Source organism: Aphidius gifuensis, linkage group LG3 (assembly GCF_014905175.1).
Source record: "Aphidius gifuensis isolate YNYX2018 linkage group LG3, ASM1490517v1, whole genome shotgun sequence".
NCBI classification, from domain to species: Eukaryota; Metazoa; Arthropoda; class Insecta; order Hymenoptera; family Braconidae; genus Aphidius; species Aphidius gifuensis.
In genome coordinates this window covers 25854963-25875616 of record NC_057790.1, presented here as the reverse complement: position 1 = coordinate 25875616, position 20654 = coordinate 25854963, and the positions used below count along the sequence as shown (strand labels likewise).

General features: G+C 22.7%; 1 protein-coding gene across 12 annotated transcripts in view; it reads right to left on the bottom strand.

The window, feature by feature from the left end:
- LOC122853313 (rho GTPase-activating protein 21) overlaps positions 1 to 20654 on the bottom strand; it is a 73998-nt gene that overhangs the window by 13618 nt on the left and 39726 nt on the right. For 11 of the 12 annotated variants that reach the window (XM_044153703.1, XM_044153711.1, XM_044153702.1 and 8 more), the window contains exons 3-4: positions 2280 to 2468; positions 55 to 2194 (exon numbers count right to left, since the gene is read on the bottom strand). In XM_044153703.1, the coding sequence (XP_044009638.1) occupies positions 55 to 2194; positions 2280 to 2468 (2329 nt within the window). Of the gene's footprint in view, positions 1 to 54; positions 2195 to 2279; positions 2469 to 18782; positions 18921 to 20654 lie in introns of those variants that run through there. The other variant, XM_044153706.1, reaches the window with a different exon arrangement.

Below are 20654 nucleotides of genomic sequence, written 5' to 3'. Positions count from 1 at the left end.
AAATAAATAAAATATAAATTATAAATTAAAAAAGTATAAATAAAAATTTATTACCTGATGAATCTAATGATTTACTTTCACGTGTTGCAATAATTCTTCTGATATCTTTTGACTCAGCTTTTGATTCAAATTCTCTTTTTCTAACAGCAACATTTGGAACACTACGTTTATTTGATAATCTTGATAGTTCACTTTTATATAAATTAGTACGATCACTTGTTGGTTCATCATCATCACTCAAAAGTCTACCACTTTCAAATTGTTTAGCTCTTTTTGATACAATCTGTAAGCCTTGTGGTGGTGTTGGAGCTGGTGGTGATACTGTTGCTGTAAGTTTATCTAATTTTTTATCTGGTACAGGTGATGATGGTAATGATGATGTACCATTTTTATTTTCTTGAATACTTTGTTGTTGTTGTTGTTGTTGTACTTGTCCTTGTCCTTGTACATTTTCATGTATTCTTGATAATGTTGTTATAAATTGTTTACTATTATTATTATTGTTATTATTACTATTACTATTATTAATATTATTATTATGATTTGTATTATTTGTATGATTATGATGATTATTATTTGTTGTAGTTCGTAAATCATTATTTTTAGAATATGAAAAATGATTATTTTTATTAAATTGTCCATTTGTATCATAAAGTGATGAATAAAAACGATCTCTAATTGCTTGTGCATCCTCAACAATATTATCTAAATCATCATTTGTATTATCATTATATATATCATGATGATTATTATCAATATCATTATGTTTATTTTGTTGTTTTGTTTTACAGCTATTTTTAATACGTTCATCATAATTATTGCTTAATAATATATCACTTTTTTGTTGTTGTTGTTGTTGTTGTTCAATTGGTGGCCATACTTGTCGTTGTAATTTTTGTGGTCTAGCATAAAATTCACGTTGTATAATACCACTATTATTTAATGGTAATAATGGATTTTTACTACTATTATTATCATCTGGTAATAGCCAACCAATTGGATGACTTGGTCTACGTAAAAATTCTTCTTTTTGTTCAAAACTTTTTCTTAATCTAGTCATAATAACTGAATCATCAGAACATTCATTACCAGTTAATGTTGATGTTGAATCAAATGATGATATACTACTATCTTTACTTGCTGGTGATGTATCTCTATGTGATTCAATACTTAAACGTGATGTTGGATCAATTGTTGTTTGTATTTTTATTGTTTTATTATTGCTATTATTATTATTATTATCATTTAATTGTTCACCACTACTACTACAACCCTCACTGGCACGTCTTGTAACAACTCTTTTATTTGAACGATATATTGGTACTTGTGGTTCAGCATGTGACATTGGATATTGATGATCCAATGATTTACTAAATTCTGTATTTAATTCTGGATGTACAAGTTCATATATTGGATCTTTAATACGATCATATATTTGTTCACTACTTGGTCGTGAATAAATTGATTCTGGACGTGTTCTATCATATAAATCGAAACGTGTATGATTGTCACTTGGACGATAAACAGTATTTGTTGTTGTTGATGATGTTGATGACGGTGTTGTTGATGATGATGTTGATAATTTTGTATCAACATCTTGTGGTAATGAACGACGTTGTTGTATACGTTCATTACTATTATTATATATTGAATCTTTATTACGTGATTCAACTAATGGACGTCTTTGTATATTTGGTGCTGATGTCATTTTTATTGCTGTTTGATCTTTTATTGATTCTTCATGTGAATTGTAATATTGTGATGTAGCACCTTTTGTTGTTGTTTTATTTTCTGTACCAGGTAATGTTGAACACATCCATGATTGACGTGAACGTGATGATGGTCCAGGTATCATACTCATTGAACGTCTTTGTTTTTGTAATATACGTTCAGGTGAACGTAATCTTGCTGGACGTTGATTTGTTTCTGGATTATGAGCAGTTTCACCAAAATATCTTTGTAATATATCGTCTTCTTTTGATACAACAAGAAGACGTAACCATGCACCAGCTTGTTGAATTCTTTGTACAACACTTGAATATTGTTCACCTCTTGTTGGTACACCATCAACAGATACAACACGATCACCAGTTCTTAAACCTGCCTCAGATGCTGATGAATTTGGTCTTACTTGTTTTACAAATATTGTATCCATTGGTTCATCAATTCTCGTCCGCTCGTGTCCCGGTAATGTCTATTATCAAAAAAAATAATAAAATTAAAAAATAATAATTTAAATTTATAAATAAATAAATAAATTAATAAATAAATATACTTACATAGCAGGACTCGGGCGGATAAACAATAAAATGACGAAGTGTAAATCCAAATCCATTTTCACAGCGTTTTAATAAAAGTGTTCTTGGACCTCTTGGTGGTGAATTTTTAACAGATGATGATGTTGATGATGTATTTGAAGCTGGTGATGTTGGTGGTGGTGGTGACTGTGCTGATGATATATGTCCAATCTATAATCATAATCAATAAACAAAATTAATAAATTAAAATTTACAAAAAAATTTTCATAATAAATTTAAAGAGAAACTACAATAATAATATATATTATTTTCTTTCTCTTTTTTATTTATTTATTTATATAAATAATGATTTGTTTCCGCATTTAAATGATATATAAAATAATCAATAATAATTGAACGGAAGCTCACATGTATTGACTTGTCACTTTGCAAAATAAATATATCAATGATTTTTTTTTTAAAAATTCAACATCTAGATTTTATCATCCGGTTGACAAATACCGAGAATAAAATTAAATATTATTTGCTAAGTATTTGTAGATGTATATTAGATAACTTATTATAAGTACATTTATAATATACACGCATTGAAAACGTGCATGGAACATAATACACAACAAGGGATCGACCTTAATTGTCTACTTCATTGTCGAGGTTAATCATCATTATTTATTTATTAAATGATAACACTTGAGAAAGAAAATTATCATTTTCAGCAGCATCAATAACATATGCTTAATTATTTTAAACTCGATATCAATTTATCCAAAATAATAATTCGAAAAAATGCAAATTTGAATTTTTTTTTTTTGTTTTTTAAAATTAACAATAAATAATTAAAGTAAATAATAATATTATAAATATTTTAAAAAATGTTGATATTTTTTATTAAATATATTAAATAATATTTGAAAATTAATATAACAATAATTTTTAAATAAATAAATAAATAAATAAATAAATGAAAAAATAAAATAAATTCAAACATAGATCATTGTAATTATTATTGTAATTATTATTATTATTATTTCAATTTTAATATTTAAAAAAAAAGAAAAAACTTCAATGTGAATTATTCATTTTGATGTTAAATTAATTATCTTTATCAATGTCAAGTACAGAAGCAATATTATTAATTTTTCATTGCGTGTATTTTATTATTATTTTTTTTTAATTTTAATAATTTTAATGGCCTCAGGTATCCACAAACACACATCCAGTAGTTGGATATATGAGAAAATAATATATAATATATATAAAATAAAGTAAAAAAAAAAAAGTATATTTATTATTTATTTATATATTATAAAATAAATAAAAAATTAGTGTTTTTTCTTTTAATAAATGCGTGTAGTATATTTGTGATGATGCTGAGGTAGATGAAAAGAGTAACTATGCCTAAAGGCTTATAAATATATACACAATAATATACAGTATATTTTCATACACAAATATATAAATGCATATATAAATATATGTATGAATAAAAAGTGCATGTGCATCAGAAATATCATGCGTTTGCAACAACAACAACAACCGGCTTATTTTTTCTCTCTTCTCTTAAAATAATTTTTTATTTAGTTGATAACATGCCTTCTGTATATAACTATATATAAATAAAAAAATTTATGTATATATTTAAAGTACTTGAATTTATATTTAGAAAACGCGTGAGTATCGTTGCACAGTGTCGGTGTGTACTCGTAACCCGTAGGGCCCACTCTTGCACGCGAGTTTGTTGTGCTTTTACCTGTCTCTCCCAGTCTCTCCCTACTTTTTTAACCCCACCAAAGCATCATATTAACCTTTATCAAGGGATTTATAAAAGGCCCTAGTATAGAGCATGGTTCAAGGTGTCTCACCATGAATTAATGATTAAAACACCTTGGTTTAAAAACCTTGAGAAAATTCTTTTTTATCTTTTGTTTATTCATACTTGTTTTTTAAATATTTTTTTTTTTTTTCTTTATGGCAGCTACTCGTTTATTAAACTGTCCCGAGTTGAGAATATAATACTATATATATAAAAAAATATATATAATATATATGACATCAAATACATGAATTAATAAATATAATAAATTTAATAAATTTTTTTTTTTTTAATAAATAAAATTGAAAGCGATTATGATAATAATTTTATATAAACATCAAAACATATTTATTATTTTAAATTATGTAATTGCCAGGTCTTATATATTTTGAATATATTTTTTTTTTTTTCATATTATTTACGGAAGAAAAAAAATGGACATTATAATGAGATTTTTTTTTTTTTTCATTTAAAATTTGACGTTTGATGTTGACATTGAGTAAATTTAAAACTGACATGACTTTTTTTTTTTTTTTTAATGATTCAAGCAAGTAAGCAAGCGTAACTTAATAATAATAAAAAAAAAAAAAATAATTTTTTTTTATCTTTTTGACAAGATATAATTTACAATCAATTTTATTTTTTTTTGGGATATGTAATGTACCAATGAATGTTTTTTAATAAAATAAAAAAAATGATAATTTTAAAATATATAATTATTTGCAATATTTAAGAATATTTAAAAAAAAAAAATCAACTTATTTGTTGACGTAATGAATATTTGAGCTTGCATGAATTTGTATAAATATAAATTTGAATTTTAAAAATAATATTTTGATCAACTGTATATATTTTGTTAATATTTATTTATCCGTAATTATTTAAATATATATATTTTGTCATTTAAAAATTTAATGATGATAAGTGTAGAGAAGAAATGTGTAAAAGATAAATTGAAATATGATTTTATGATTTTGATTTGAGTCATTGCCAAAGATCTCTCAGTCATGCTCAAATGATACTAGACTTGGAACCTGTCAACGAGTTTATTATGTCTCATGTTTTTTTTTTAAAAAAACAATTTTATTATTATTATAATATTAAACTCACATTTATGACAGTGTAGTCATTCATTGTAACTGTATGTGAGTATATTATTATTGTAAACACATGAGTTGCATTGTGAGTATTCTATAACTGCATAGAGACAAAATAAAAAAAAAACATGTCTCAATGAACTTCTGTGTCTTCAAGGCATTTATCTAGACCCATCCATAATTTCACCAAGTTGAATAACAACAAATGTCTCGTATTATATATATTTATTAATATACTTTTATATATACAACAAATATTTTTATGTGAACAAAACTATTCAACACACAATGGACATATATTTACAAAAACTACACATAATTTATCAACATGATTCACATCAATTTACATGTCTCAACCAACATATTACCTACTATTTAATTTAATGTATTTGAAGATTATTTAAAAATACATATTTACTTTATTTTTATACATGAATTTATATACTTAAATTTTATTTAAATATTAATGGAAAATAAAAAAAAAAATGTATTTTTATTTTTTGCATTAAATTTATCAATCAAAAGAAAAATATTAAAATTGCATTTTAAAGAGTTAATTGATGTAATTTTAGAGAATTTAAATTTCAAGTATTGACATTTGTGTGACGTTTACAAGTCACGTGGTAATTTTATTTAAATAAAATTGATGGGTTTATGCAATTTTATTTAAAATTATAAAAAACATTTTTCAACACTGAAAATTGTTGTACATATAGATAAAATAGATAAAAAAAAAAAAAAAAAAATTATAACAGCAATGTAAAAGAAAACGTGTTGAAGGTGCACCAAGGACGACTATAAACAAATGAAAAAAAAAAAAATAAATAATCACACTTGTTTAATATATTGGTGTTGGTTTGTTAACGAGCAAATTGATGGTGCAAAAGATAACATTTAAATATTATTATAATTTTATATTGTATTTGCAAGTGAACATTTAGAAAGCCTTAAAATGAAGGGTAAAAAAAAGAGAGGAATTATTACTTTGTTATTTTTTTTATTAAATGTTTATTGTTGGCATTGAGTGAATAATCGTGATCTTTTCTTTCATCACGTTATTTTTATTTTTTTTCTATACACTCTATTTGCCAATTAAAAAAAATGATGACATTTTGTTTACCTTTGATTATCGCGTTAATTTTTATGTTAAATATATTTTTTTTAAATAATGAATATTTATGTGAATGTCATAATTTGGTGAACTGTTTTCTATCATTTGGATGAAATTGTTGCATAAATTAAATAAATTTGAGACTTGAAATTTACTAACAATTCAGTGTGCATAAATAAAATACAAGTTGGCAGGAAAAAAAAAATAATTACGTGTATGTAATACACATACACGTGGATGATTCAATGACGAGGATAATTATAAATATATTATGTGGATTTTAATATGTGTACATGACAGGAGTGATCACCAAAGCCAACGCGGTTTATCTCACCTCCTACTAAAATTTTAGTTCTCTTAGTCGATTATGATGGCCAGATGCCTTCTATCTTTATGCAAAAAAAAAAATAATAATATGTATAGCTCTGGCTGTGATATCTCTAAAAAAAATAAATATATTTTTACCAAGAGCATGAAAAAATATACCAACTCATGTTGAATAAATTACATATTTTTTTATTTACTTGAAATTTTTTAAATTTGTTTTAAAATTATAAATTAATATTCTACATTTACAAATGAGAAACTTTTTATTTTTTTTTCTTCTTTAATTTACAATAGGTTAATTAAAATTTTTGTTTATATTTTTTATAAATTATTTTAAAGATTAATAATCAATAGAATAATTTAAGAAAATGTAAGTTTCGAAATTTGGAAAATGTCAATTTTTTTTTTTAAATTTAATTGTTAATTATTTATTGTTATTTTTAGAGATTAATTTTTAAAATTTAATACATAAATAAATTGGTATTTTAACTGACCTGATGCAAAAAGAATCCTAAGTTTATTTTTAAATGTTGGAAGGAATTTTGAATTTTGAATTTTTTTTTTTCTTCTTTGCTATCGTAGTCTGTGAAATATACTTGCCAAGTATTTACCGTTATGAATTTTTGAAATATAAATTAAAGGGTAACAAAAAATAGTTGTTCTAAATATTTGAAATTCGTAAGTGTTGATAAATAAAAAAAAAATTAATTTAAATTGATCACAACGATTATAAGCCTCGAGATAAAATTATAAATTTTTCTGTTTAAAAATCGCGATGAAACGCAACAAACAATCATTCAAATAAAATATTTAATTACAATTTTTTATATTGATAATAATAACACAAACAAACAACGTAATTTCTCTATTTAAAAAATATTTTTAAGACGCAATATAGACATTAGATAGAATAAAAAAAAATTTTAAAAAAACGCAAAAGAGGCGTATGATGTGTGACAGGCAATTAACAGCTAGTTGTGAATCCTCACAAATATTTGCTCAGTTAATATTGCATATACATTTTTTCATCCACAATTTATTTATTTATCAAATATATTTTTCTCTCAAACAAATACTCATAAAATCAATTTTATCTAAACTAATGAAATTTAAAAAAAAACTAGAAAATTAAATCATCAAAAAAAAAACAATTTTATGAATTTATTATCAATTTGATATAATACTAAATAAAACGATAATAAAATTGATAAATTTAAATAAAAAATTGATACAGATAAGAAAATAAAAAAAACCATAAATTTAGAAATAATTTTAGATAATAGAAATCAAAAAATAAAATATTATCAAATTAATAAATATAAAAATTTAAAAGAAAAAAAAAAAAATATTTAAAAGGTATTTATGATTTGTTGAGGTAGATCATGTACATATATATAAAATATATAGTAAATAAATTTAAAGGGCATGTGTATGTATGTATTATATACACTTGTATAATTTATTTATATGTTTATAAAATCCATAGCAATATACTAAGACTGGATGTGCAGTATAAAGTTGGTTTGTAATGTACAATGTATGTTAACCATACGATTTGTTGTATTATATTTATATATATCTTCTTCTTTCTCCATTACCATATATACATACACATATTTACAATGTATATATGTTTGTTTTTATTATATATATCCACTTTATCTATTTCACATATGCAAAATAAAATATACAGTTGAGGATAATTCAAATGCAGTAACGAGCTTCATACTTAATTTTTTTAATTAAATAAAATTTATTCTTTAAAAAATATAAATTATCAACAGGTATGTATTTAATGCATCTTATTATGTTGCAATTATTTTTTAGAATATTTGTTTATATTTTTTTTCTAATTTATTTCATCTAGGAATTGAATTTTTTTTTTTTTTTAAATTTGTTTGTTACTTTGTCTATTGTCTTTTATTATTAAATAAATTATAATTTTTTTTTTTAAACATTTTATTTTTAATTAACGAAATAATAATAAATTAATAATAATTAATTACTATTTATATATTTTTTTTTTGACGAATTACTGCTGCTGTTGTTTTGGAAAATTTGTTGGGGAAAAAATTTCGATGAAAAAATAAATTATTCATTTGGTTTTCGATTGCTGATTTAAAAAAAAAAAAATGATATTTATATTGCAATTTGATTTACGGATTATGGAAAATTAATAGTATTTTTTTATTTTGATAATTTTTTTTATATGAAAAAAATTAACGCTTGAGGGAAAAATTTATATTATTATCGAAAAAAAAAAAAGGAATAATAAACGCAACACGTGTGTAGATGGAAATTGAAGATATGAATATTGTTGGCCAGACAAATACATACTCGTGGATATAAAACAGTGGATTTATCAGAGTGCGAGGATAAAAAAAAATATCAAGACAATGATCGAGGTAATAATGCAAGACAAATTGGCCGATTGTTATCACAAAAAAAAACAAAAAAACCTTACATTCTCCATAAACAACAATAAAAAAAAAAAAAATTAATATAATATTTAAATAAAAATAAAATTTTACGATTGTTTTTTACGACTTTTTTCGTGTCCTTGCCAAGAATTTAGAGGGTTGAGATAATAAAAAAAGAAAGTTATTTTATTTTTAAAAAAAATCATGCTCCAATGATTCATAGGCTTAAAAAAAAATTCCACTCTCAAAATTATTTTTCAGTAGCTAAAAGAAAAAATATATTTATAAAAACCAGGTACATAAAACCAAGTACATTTCAAGTAATATTTTTTTTTTTTATTATAATGCAGGTAAGGAAATATATAAAACACGAAATGAGAAATTCCAAGATCGGAAATCGAGGCAAGAGGTTTTGCAGCAGTGAAGGCCCGTGGGTGAAAAATTCTACAGGGTAAAAGGGTAGATATATTTAAGAGAGAGAGTAAGAGAGAGATAAATAAATAAATAAATAAATTTAAAAAAAATTATTGGATAAAGGGTGAGGGGCAAAGATCACGAACCGTCGGTCTGGGAGGTCGAGACAGGTCGAATAGCAAAGAAGGAGTGTGCGCGCGCGAGCCACGAAAGACATGCCAACTTTTATATATATATATATATATTTTTTTTTTATTCTAGACATCTTGCTGCCAGGTGCAAAGAGACTATGTGCAGTACACACATCGACCCGATTAATATATATATATTAATGCTCAACAGAGCGATGCCAAGTTCGTCGTACCATCAAACCGGAAATTGCTAAGCTCATTTCGATGACGAAACACATTCATTTTCTTTAAATTAAAAAATATGAAAATATCATAAAATTATAAAATAATAATAGGCAAATTGAAAAATATTAATTATCTATTAATTAAATTTTTTTTTTTTATTTATTTAAATGCTTTTTGTGGATGAGAAATTTCTTTTTTTTTTTTAGAAAAAAAATAAGCAAGTTGGTATTTGTGCTTGCTATGTGTTAATTACACTTTTTTTTTTAAATTTATTACATCGATTTGAGATTTTACAGATGTTGGCTTGTGTATGACATAAAAAAATTATTTTAATAAAAAAAAAGTGAATTAAAAAAATGGGACACGCGTCAGAAAGGGAATTTATTTTCTTGCATATGAGCCTCGGATTCTCAGTGTCGTGACCTTTTTTTTTTTTTCTTTATGATGGATATACTATTTTAATTATATTTTTGTAAGTTTGAAGAAGAAAAACTTGTTTAAAAAAAAGACTAAAAAAAGAAAATTGTCACTAGAAAAATAGTATGTGTTATTAATTATAGAAAAAAAAGAAAATAAAATAAAAAAATTATGAAATTCATATAATAATTCAGTTAATTTTGGAAAAATTCAATGAAAAATTTTCATAATAAATCAATGGAAATAAAAAATTATTAAAGGCGCCAGTGTTGGAATTTTCATTCGTCTCTTGGGATTTAATTTATGCATCAACCCGCTTCGATCCAGACAATTTACTGTCTCTTCAATCGAAAAAGAAAAAAAAAAAAAAACATTGTTGTCTTATTTCAAGTATTTTTTAAAAATCAACTTGCATGTAAATTTATTTATAAATATATTATATATTTTTAATGATAATTTACATTTTTAATCGACTTTTTAAATATTATTTTTAATCATATAAAAATTGCAACGCGCGCGCGGATTGGCAACGCCCCATGTCTGACTATATGCACTACTTTTGTATGGCGCCAGAAAGATATAGCAAGTATTCACATTATCAACACACACAAAATTATTATTATTATCAAGTAACGAGACAAAAATGATAATGTTATAAAAAAAATATAATAAATATGTTAAATAATAATTTAAATAATGAAAAATAAAAATAAGAAAATTAAATAACAGCAAAATGAGCTAATAAATTATGATAAAAATATTTATAATTTATTTTTTATGATGGAAAGTGGTGTTAACGTTGATATACATTGTCGTGAAAAGTGTCAACTATCATAGCTTATAAACAAGATGATTAGATCAAGCGAGAAAATAATTTTAAATTCGAAAAAATTGCAAAAAGAAAAAATTAAAATAAGGGAGAGCCAGTTTAAAAACAAAAACATACATTTTCAAGTCAAGAAGACGAGAAAATGGGTTAAAATTAAATAGATAAAATGATTTTTTAGACATTGGAAAATCTTGATAATTTTCAAGATTGAATAATGATAAAGAAAAAAAAATTTTTAGTCAGAAAAAAATAAAATTCTGCAGTGGAGTTTTTTTTTTTTTTGTCGAGTTTTTCTATTTGGTAGGGAAAAAGTTTTGGAGCTTTTAAATTTTTCCCCATATTGTCGTTGATTTTAGTTAAAAATTTATTGCTAAAAAAGATTTGAAAAAGTTTATATGCTTTGGTGGATAGATAAGATATCGAGTTATCAATAAATTGTAGCTAAAAGTGAAGAAAATTTTTTATTTTTTTCAAGATAATAATAAAAAAAATTCTTGGGATTATTTGGAGACCTTGGAGTTTGTGGATTTAATATTTTTTTACGAGTTTAAAGCTCTCATTTTTCTTGTTAATACTAAAACTTAACGATAATATATTTATGTGTAAAAAAAATATATATTAATGATGTCTTTATTTCGATATAATAAAAAGAAAAAAAAACAAAATTTAATTATGAAATTTTAATACACAAAAAATAAATTGTGAAATTATTAAGATATTTTACTTGAGTTGAATTATAATCTATTGTACAAGCTTATGAATAAAATATTTTGAAATTTAATTACCATTTTCATCAAAATAACATAAACTAATAATTCATAAAATATATTATGGTATTTTTTAAAATTCATTAAACACGATTTAAATTCCCAGCATTTAATTTTACATGTCTTACGTAATGCACCATTAATCGTATAAGAAAATAAAAATACAAATACATTAATCTATATTTAAAAGAAAAAAGTAAAATATATTGAAAAAATTAAATTATTTATAGTGTTAAAATTAAAATGAAATATCAAATTTTATACAATATCAATATAATTATTCAAAAAGATAAAAAAAAAAATATTTATTAATGAAAAAATGTAGCATAATTAAATAAAAATAAAACATTAAATTTTGCAAAACGTTAATTAATTTAAAGATAAATATAAATAAAATAAAAATAAATTAAAATTTATCAAATTATTTGTGTCGAAATAAAAATAAAATAATTTCTAATGAAAAAAAGTAAAAATAATCAATTAAAAATGAAACATCAAATTTTCCAAAACAACAATTAATCCAAAGTCAACTATAAATAAAATATAAATTAATTAACATTAATAAAATTAAATACGTTCACTAGTTATTAAGTTGATTTAAAAAAAAAAAATATTCGAGTGTATATACTCGTTGCGAAAATAAAATTAATGACGACAAGTTGATGGTAAAATTGTTGTAATATATATCCACAAAATGCACTTGATGTTGTATACAGTATAATAAATGTATAAATCTAATGCATATAATTTAAAAAGACTCAGTTTGTATATCAAAGTAACAAACAAAACAACAACGACAAAAACAACAACTAGGTCATACCACTGTGCTTTTTAAAACCTGTGGTTTTCCGTGTTATCCAATCCACTTTAGCATTTATATATCTATATATTTTATAAAAAAAAATTTTTTTTATAATAAATATATACAATGTACATAAGTCGTTGACTTCTTTTACTTGAAAATCACATGAAAAACATGACATGAATATTATATAAAAGAAAAAAATAATTTTAAAAGTTAAAAAATAAATCAACTTTTTAATTTTAAAATAACAAAAACTTCTGATCATTATCATTATCACATAAATTAATTTAAAATTACATCATAGATTTACGACAGTTTAGATTTTATAAATTTTTTTTCTTTATATATATTTAAATAAAAAAAAAAAATTATTTATTTATGTATGGGAGAGACTTGTTGTTTTGCTGGGAGAGACTTGTTGTTTTAGCTGGGAGAGACTTGTTTTAGCTGGGAGATCTTAACACGACATAGTCATGTTATACTCGACACTAATCAAGGGCTTATCTTGTCGGTGTGAAAGTGAGATCACATTGGAATTTTACGATTTTAGATTGCCAATAATATTTGAATTTTAAACACACCTAATGCCTCTTGCATGATTAAATATACTCATATGAAAATTTATATTTAATTTGTTTGATTTTCCATCAAATAAATAAATTATATTTTTAAAGGGATTGTTGATTATTTAAAAACTAATTTGTCTTTTATTTTACCAACAGAAAAAATGCATATATATTTATTTTTTTTTGCAGTTATTTATTTATGCAAAGTGTTGATTTTTATTTGATAAAATCTTGGTAATTTATAAGTGCAACAGGTATTTGTATAATAAATATAAAACAAAGGCAATTGAAATAGAAAAAAATAGTATACAATTTGAGATTAAAATTGATGGTTGTAAGGGCTAGAAAAAACTTGGGCCTTGAGGCCTAATGAGATTTTAATCGTGACGAATTTCTTTCACTCTGTTCAAGTTAAATTTAAGTATATCTAAATACACTTTACTTCAATCAAACGACTTTGACTTCTAATTGTTCTTCTACTTTAAAACGTGAATATTGTTTATTTATTTTTTTCCTTTCCCTTTTTTTGCTTGCTTGCTTTATCTAAGCTATAAAATAAAGAAAAAAATTAACATTGATGATCGCAAAATTACAATCTTGACCTACTCTTGAATAATCACGATTATAGGTGAACAAATTATTCTCGAATTGGTATATTCATTTACCTCGAATAACCATACAATTATTTTTAAAACCTATTCATTTTTTTTTATTTATTTTTTTACTTTTTTCTATTCTCATTATTCAAATTATTTTGTCAAGGACATGTCGATTATCTCTTATATTTTTTTTAAATATACAAAACAATGATATAATTAATTTTTTTATCAACCAAAATTAAATAATAATAATAATATTTACAAAGCAATTATAAAACCAAAGAAAAATAATTTCCTGTGTGTTCTACTTAAAAATTTCTTAACCGGGATCTTCCCCTCGAGATAATAAACCATTGAAAAAAAAAATATATATATATAAAGAATATAATATAAAAAATAAAAAGTTAAATAAATATACTTTAAGTCCAACAAAATAAAAATACATCAAGTTATTTGGACAGCCGTGTATATAAGCAACAAATGCATCTCATATTTTCAAAATGAAAATGACTAATTACACTAATGAATGACGATGATGAAATAAATTTAAAAAAGTTAAAAAAATAAAAACTCAAATGTTTAATTTATCATTATTAAATACAAGCATATATATATTAATTTTTTTTTTCTTTGTTAATTATCACAGAGATATATCATAAAATTAGCCATTCAGTTGAACTAAAATAAATTTCAAACATCTGTCAAATTAGAAATCATTGAGAGAAAATTTACGTACATAAAAAAAAAAAATATTAAAATTGTTATTTTTAATTTTATAAATAAAGGAAATATATAATAATAAATAAAATTAAATAAATACGTGCGTGAAAGGTAAGGGTCAAGTCGTGATTTTATATATATAGTTGGCCGAATTAATGGCTTTATTTCCGGCTTGCATCAATAATTTAAATGAGCAAAAAAAAATCATAATAATAAGTGGTAAATGTGAGGGTCAAAAGAGAGAAAAAAATTTCAAAAAAAAGAGGGTGGTAGACAGGTGGCCATTGTGTAAATTATTCAAACTGAATGAAAAAAAAAAAAATTTTAAATCAGAATTTTTTTATATAACGGTTTTAGAAAATTGATCCATGTCAACACGCCATAAAAAAAATAAAAAAATCATTTGTCAAAAATAAACGATACATCTTAAAATTGACTGACAAAATTTATATATATATTTATTGTGATTATAATATATATATAACCGTTAGAAAGCTAATTTCATGGATAATACAATTGTCGGTGTTAAAAAGGGCCGACACAGTTGGATGATATTCGCTAAAAGAAAGTAAATATAATTATTATATTTTTACTTTTTTATAAATAATAATTTGTTGTTATTATTATTATTTTAGTAAATTGATAAATGATATTGATAAAGGGATTGTTTGGCACGTAGCCAGGTCGAACACACCCGGAAGAAACTTATGTAAATTCATTTGGCGTTGTCTGAGATTCATTCGTCAGATATTGATAAGCCTAAAAAAAAAGTATGATGATGGCCAAACGAGGTCTCGTCTGATTCGTAATTTTATTATGTATATTTTTTTTCATATTTCATTTTATTATGTGGTGGGGTTTTTTTTTTACACCCGGAAGAGACAGAGCGCTTTTTCGTTATTCGTTAAAGATATGCGGCATTTTGTTGATTTAAAAGATGAAAAGTATCATGAAAAAATATATATATATTATAAATAATAACAATGACAGTTTATATGTGCCTCTACTGTCATTTTAAAAATTTATATGTTTTATTTTAACCACTGACTGTTTCGTATATATGCAACAAACCCAAAACATGCTTGTACCCCGTTATACGCGCCGTCACGTTTCACCACGGGTGCCAGTAATATTTAATGCTAAATACAAAAAATAAAAATAATAAAATAATTCAGTATTGATATTTTTAAATAAACAAGTTTAATGATAAATAAAAAAAATTTATTTTTAACATATGCATAGTTGAAAATGTTCAAATAATATTTTTAAATTTGTAAATGATTTTTTTTTTTGATTTTTTTTTTTTTCGTATTTTTATATGTAAAAATAGAATATTAATAATTAATTAATATTTAAATATTGATAATTTAAAATTCGAATTATAAATATATGTCATTTATTCAAATTCAATAGCTTTGTAACATATTTAACCGGAAATAATCGTTTGATTCTATCGGAAGTCTCGTAAAAAAACGTGGGTGTTTTGTGTGTGCCATTAAAAATATATTTCCAAGACCATTTTAAAATTTAACGATAGGTTAAATTGACTGATTTTATTGCAACTAGTCAATTTAACAAAAGTACTTTATTCATATAGAAAAAAAAATAGATAAATGAATATAAAAATTTGCCATAAAATTCCAAGAAAAATAAATAAAAAAAATAAAAAATTCTACACAAAGAAACTGTCATGATTTTGTAGGATAATCAAGTCCAGATTATCAATATATCCAAGTCGTTAAATTAAAAGCAGTGAGTCTATAATAGTAAAATAAATTTCGAAACAAAAAATAGAAAAAAATCGAATAAAAATCAAATAAAAGCTTTCGAGTTGCTCGCATGTATATTTTGATTGAGGCAAAACTGGTTGTATGGTAATTCACATTGTGTTAATAATTTTAAAATGAATAATATTCTGGACAAGGGCACAGTTACCCTCTTTTTTTATATATATATTTTTAACTTTCATGCTTTCTTAGTCCCATCATCGAGAATTCGTTTCGCCCCCGTTGCAAAATCAGGCATATCGAAATGGCCAATTTATGCACTTCCAACAAACGATCAAATATAAATCCGCTTATTTTAATTTTATTCATTATTATTATATATATTATGTTTTTTAATATTATTATATATTTAAAAGTAAAAGGGACACAATCATCTTTGAATGGATTTACAATACAAGACAACAACAATATAATAAGCATTGTAAGAGTGAGAAGTAGGTCGACGTCAAGTTTGTGGGAGATCGATTGCTATATATATTTATTTTAAAAAAATATATATCAAGGTAGCTTTATATTTCGTAGGAAGTAAATAAAAATAATCCTGATTGTAAAACAGCTCATGCGAAAAGTTTCATAAATTTTTAACAATATGTATTCCTTTTTTTTTTTAACGAATTTTAATTTATAAAAAAAATTTCTTTCTTATAAATATCATTACACAATCGATTGATATTACCTCAGCCGAAAAATTATATACAATAAAAATTAAAATATACCTGAATTGTCAAAGAAGATTATGGGAAATAATAATAATAAATTTGTAAATCGATTAGATTTTTTTTAGACTGATAAAGTTGCTAAGAATATATTAAATTTTTGTTGTATTTTCGTTTTGTTTATTTATAATTAAAAGCTTGTTTGTTTTTTAATTTAATTTATAATTTTTTTAAAGATCTAGTTAATTAATTTAATTGAGAATTAAGTATGTAGTTGATTTTGAAATTTAATTTACCGGATGATGATGAATGATGGACTCGTGATGTAAAGAATTGAGAGTAAAAATGTTGTGAATTTTATAACGATGGCTGTTGAAAATTTATCAGTAAACATTATATTTATAACGAAAGATTTAAATAAATTTAAAATAAAAATTATTTACACAAATTTTTAATGATTTTAATGAACAATTTATTGATAATAAATTATTTTCTTTCTCTGTTGTTGATTAAATTTGACCGAAAAATATTTAATTATCAGCGAAAATTTGACCTTGTTGTTGAACACGAAATAAATATGATAAATAATAATTTAAATAACATATTAATATATTAATTTATCGTTGTTAAATAATGTTAAAACAAATTCAACAAATATGATGAATGAAAATTCACTTGACAAGTTTAATATATCAAAATTAAAATAGCAAATAAATTAATGAAATTAATGAAAATTTTAACCTTTTTTTTTTTTGTTTTTTTTTTGGCTCTAGCTATATTATTATTTTTTTTTTCATTCAATATTTTAATCTATCTCTTTTTAAATGATTTAATTTTTTAAACCTTTTTTTTTTCATGCTACCACGCATCGTGGTATTGTGTCCCATTAATTTTCATCAATTTTAACCTTCGCGTTCTTGCACGCATTCAGTTAATATATTTCATCAGATGTAAAATAAGAACTGCATTTATATTTAAAAAAAAAAAATTATTCTCGTGATTTAACCCACTTCCTTCCGTTATTTTTTATACAAAAAAAAAAAATAATTGTAAATTCAAATTAATAAATTACAAAATTATTGTTAAAATCAAGTAAATATATTTGAAAAAAAAATTAAAAATAAAAATAAATAAAGAGAATAAGAACACATTAATGTCAAAATATAAAAAAAAAAATATATATATATTTTTAAATGTCCTACTTTTCTAATTCCAAAAATACAATTGATCATAAAATCGTAATATTTCGTCGCTTTTGAAGACCCCCTGTTGCATCAAGTTTTTTAAAAACAAGAAAAAAAAATAAATTAAGCAACAATAGATGTCTCAGTTGTCTACAAAAATAATTAAATTAAAAATAAAAAATTTTTTTTTAATAGTTAAACAGTAGGTGCAAAAGAGTACACGACAAAATTTTGTTACATAATTTCCAACACAAGTAACTGAAAAATAATTAATCATAATCATTTTAAACAAAAGAAATTAAAAAAAAAAAAAACAGTATTTTTAGATAATATAAAAATAATCAACAATGATAAATTTAATAACAATTATCATTATTATTATTTATTTATTTATGAAATATATTTACTTGTGTAATTAGAAAAAAAAAATTTCGATTCGAAATAATTATTTTATTCGAAATTTTTTATTTCGATTTGTCATTTTTTTTTATAAAAAAAAAAAAAAAATTGCATGTAAAAAAAATTTATGTAAACGTTAATATGTATCAGTTTAGTATGAATTTTTAATAATTCTAGATTAATTTAAAATAAAACACTTGACTTGCAAAACACGTGATAACACTGCTTGATGGTAGATATCATTTGCAACAACTCACCGGTTAAATTAATCAGCCGTAACGAAATATTTTAATTCCAAGTTTTATTTAATTTTTTTTATAAACACCAAGAGGTTTATAATATAATGGTTAATCCTCTGAAACTTATCACACTCACTTTTTATGAAACTCGTATTATTTTTACTCACAATTTAAACAAAAAAAATTACGAAAATTTAAACTGTATCATTTTTTATACCTAATTAATTAATTAATTAATTATAAAATTATTTTTTTTTAATCATCATATATCAAGTGACATAACAACAATGCAAATATTAATTAAAAAAAAAAATTATTTCATAAAAATATCAAGAAGATAATCTCTATAGAAAAACTTGGAAAATTTTTTTAAAAAAAACTTGTAAATTTACTATGAGAGAAATGCCAAACACGTTGTTCAAATATTGTTAAAAAAAAATGTTATTTATATAACGTGACGATACGTATTGCACGACAGACAGCGTGATACTGTCGTTGGTTAAACATTCATCGTTGTATACGATAGTAATATATGTTTGTATTAGTGGGGAAGAAAAAGTTGTTCTTTTACTAATAAGAGAGGGACACTTGGTATATACATAAAAGGGTAAAATATCAAGTACAGATTCACAAATTTATTTTCTATGTGTACATAGACATAGTAACTTGTTGAAAAAAATAAAATTTCTACCCTTAGTCCCTTACAAACAAAAACTATCATAACATTATTCACTCGTTGTCTCCATGGACCAGACGTGACCCAAAACTTTAGGACTTTAGTCAAGTCAATTGAACCATTTGTTATATTAGTAAAAATTTTAACAAGATAAGGGTGAAAATGGAATTAATCTCTCATCATTTTTAGAGATAATTATTGTGCATATGTGACTATCAAGGCTTTCACGAATCACAAGGCAATATCATCATTTTTTCGATAAAGAAATTTCGAAAAAATACTTGTTATTATTTGTTGAAAAAAAAAAATATAATACGTATTACCAAATAAACATATGGAAAATATTTAAATACAACTAAGTCAATCAATGAATAATTAATTTAAAAAAAAATTGAATAAAAATTTTTTATTAACTTGTTAAAATACACTTGTCAATTGAAAGTTGAAAAAAATATTGAATATTATAATAAAGTGTTGAATAAAATTAAATTGAACATGATTATTAATAAATTAATGTATGATGATAATTAATTGTGTAATAAATACATTGTAATATAATCAAAAGTGAAGTTAAATTTATAATAATTATTCTGTATGGGTCACATGAAAGTAAATGATAAATTTAATAAATAAATTAAGTATAGGCGCGGCAACACGTTTTACAAATTTGCAAATCTATTTGTTTACATATGTATTAACATGTATTATGTACATCTATGCAGTATATATAAATTTATAAATATATAAATTAAAGATTCACTTTCTTTCTTAGGGTCATGCATAATCATCATTTGGGGCCAACATTTCTGCATTTTATATTTATTAATCATCAATAAATTTTATTCTCAACTTTTTTCATCAATTATATTCAATATAAATTCAATTCCTTTTAACCCTGTAATTATTTATAATTATTTATTGTTTAACCGTAAAATAGTAATTTTTTTTATTTAAATTTTAATATTATTTTTGATGTTGTTTGTGGATTTTATTGAAAAAAAAAGACAATAGGTGATTGTGATGTGATTTAAAGGGGCAAGATGATGATGATCAAGGTTAAATTTATTTTATATTTTATTTTTTTTATCGTCTGGGTCAATCGTAAAATTATTCCCAGAATAAATTCTCAGATCAACTGGATTTTTCGTTGAGATAATTTTATGAATTATAATAAAATTGGTTCATCGAACTTTTGAATTTTTCTAATTAAAATA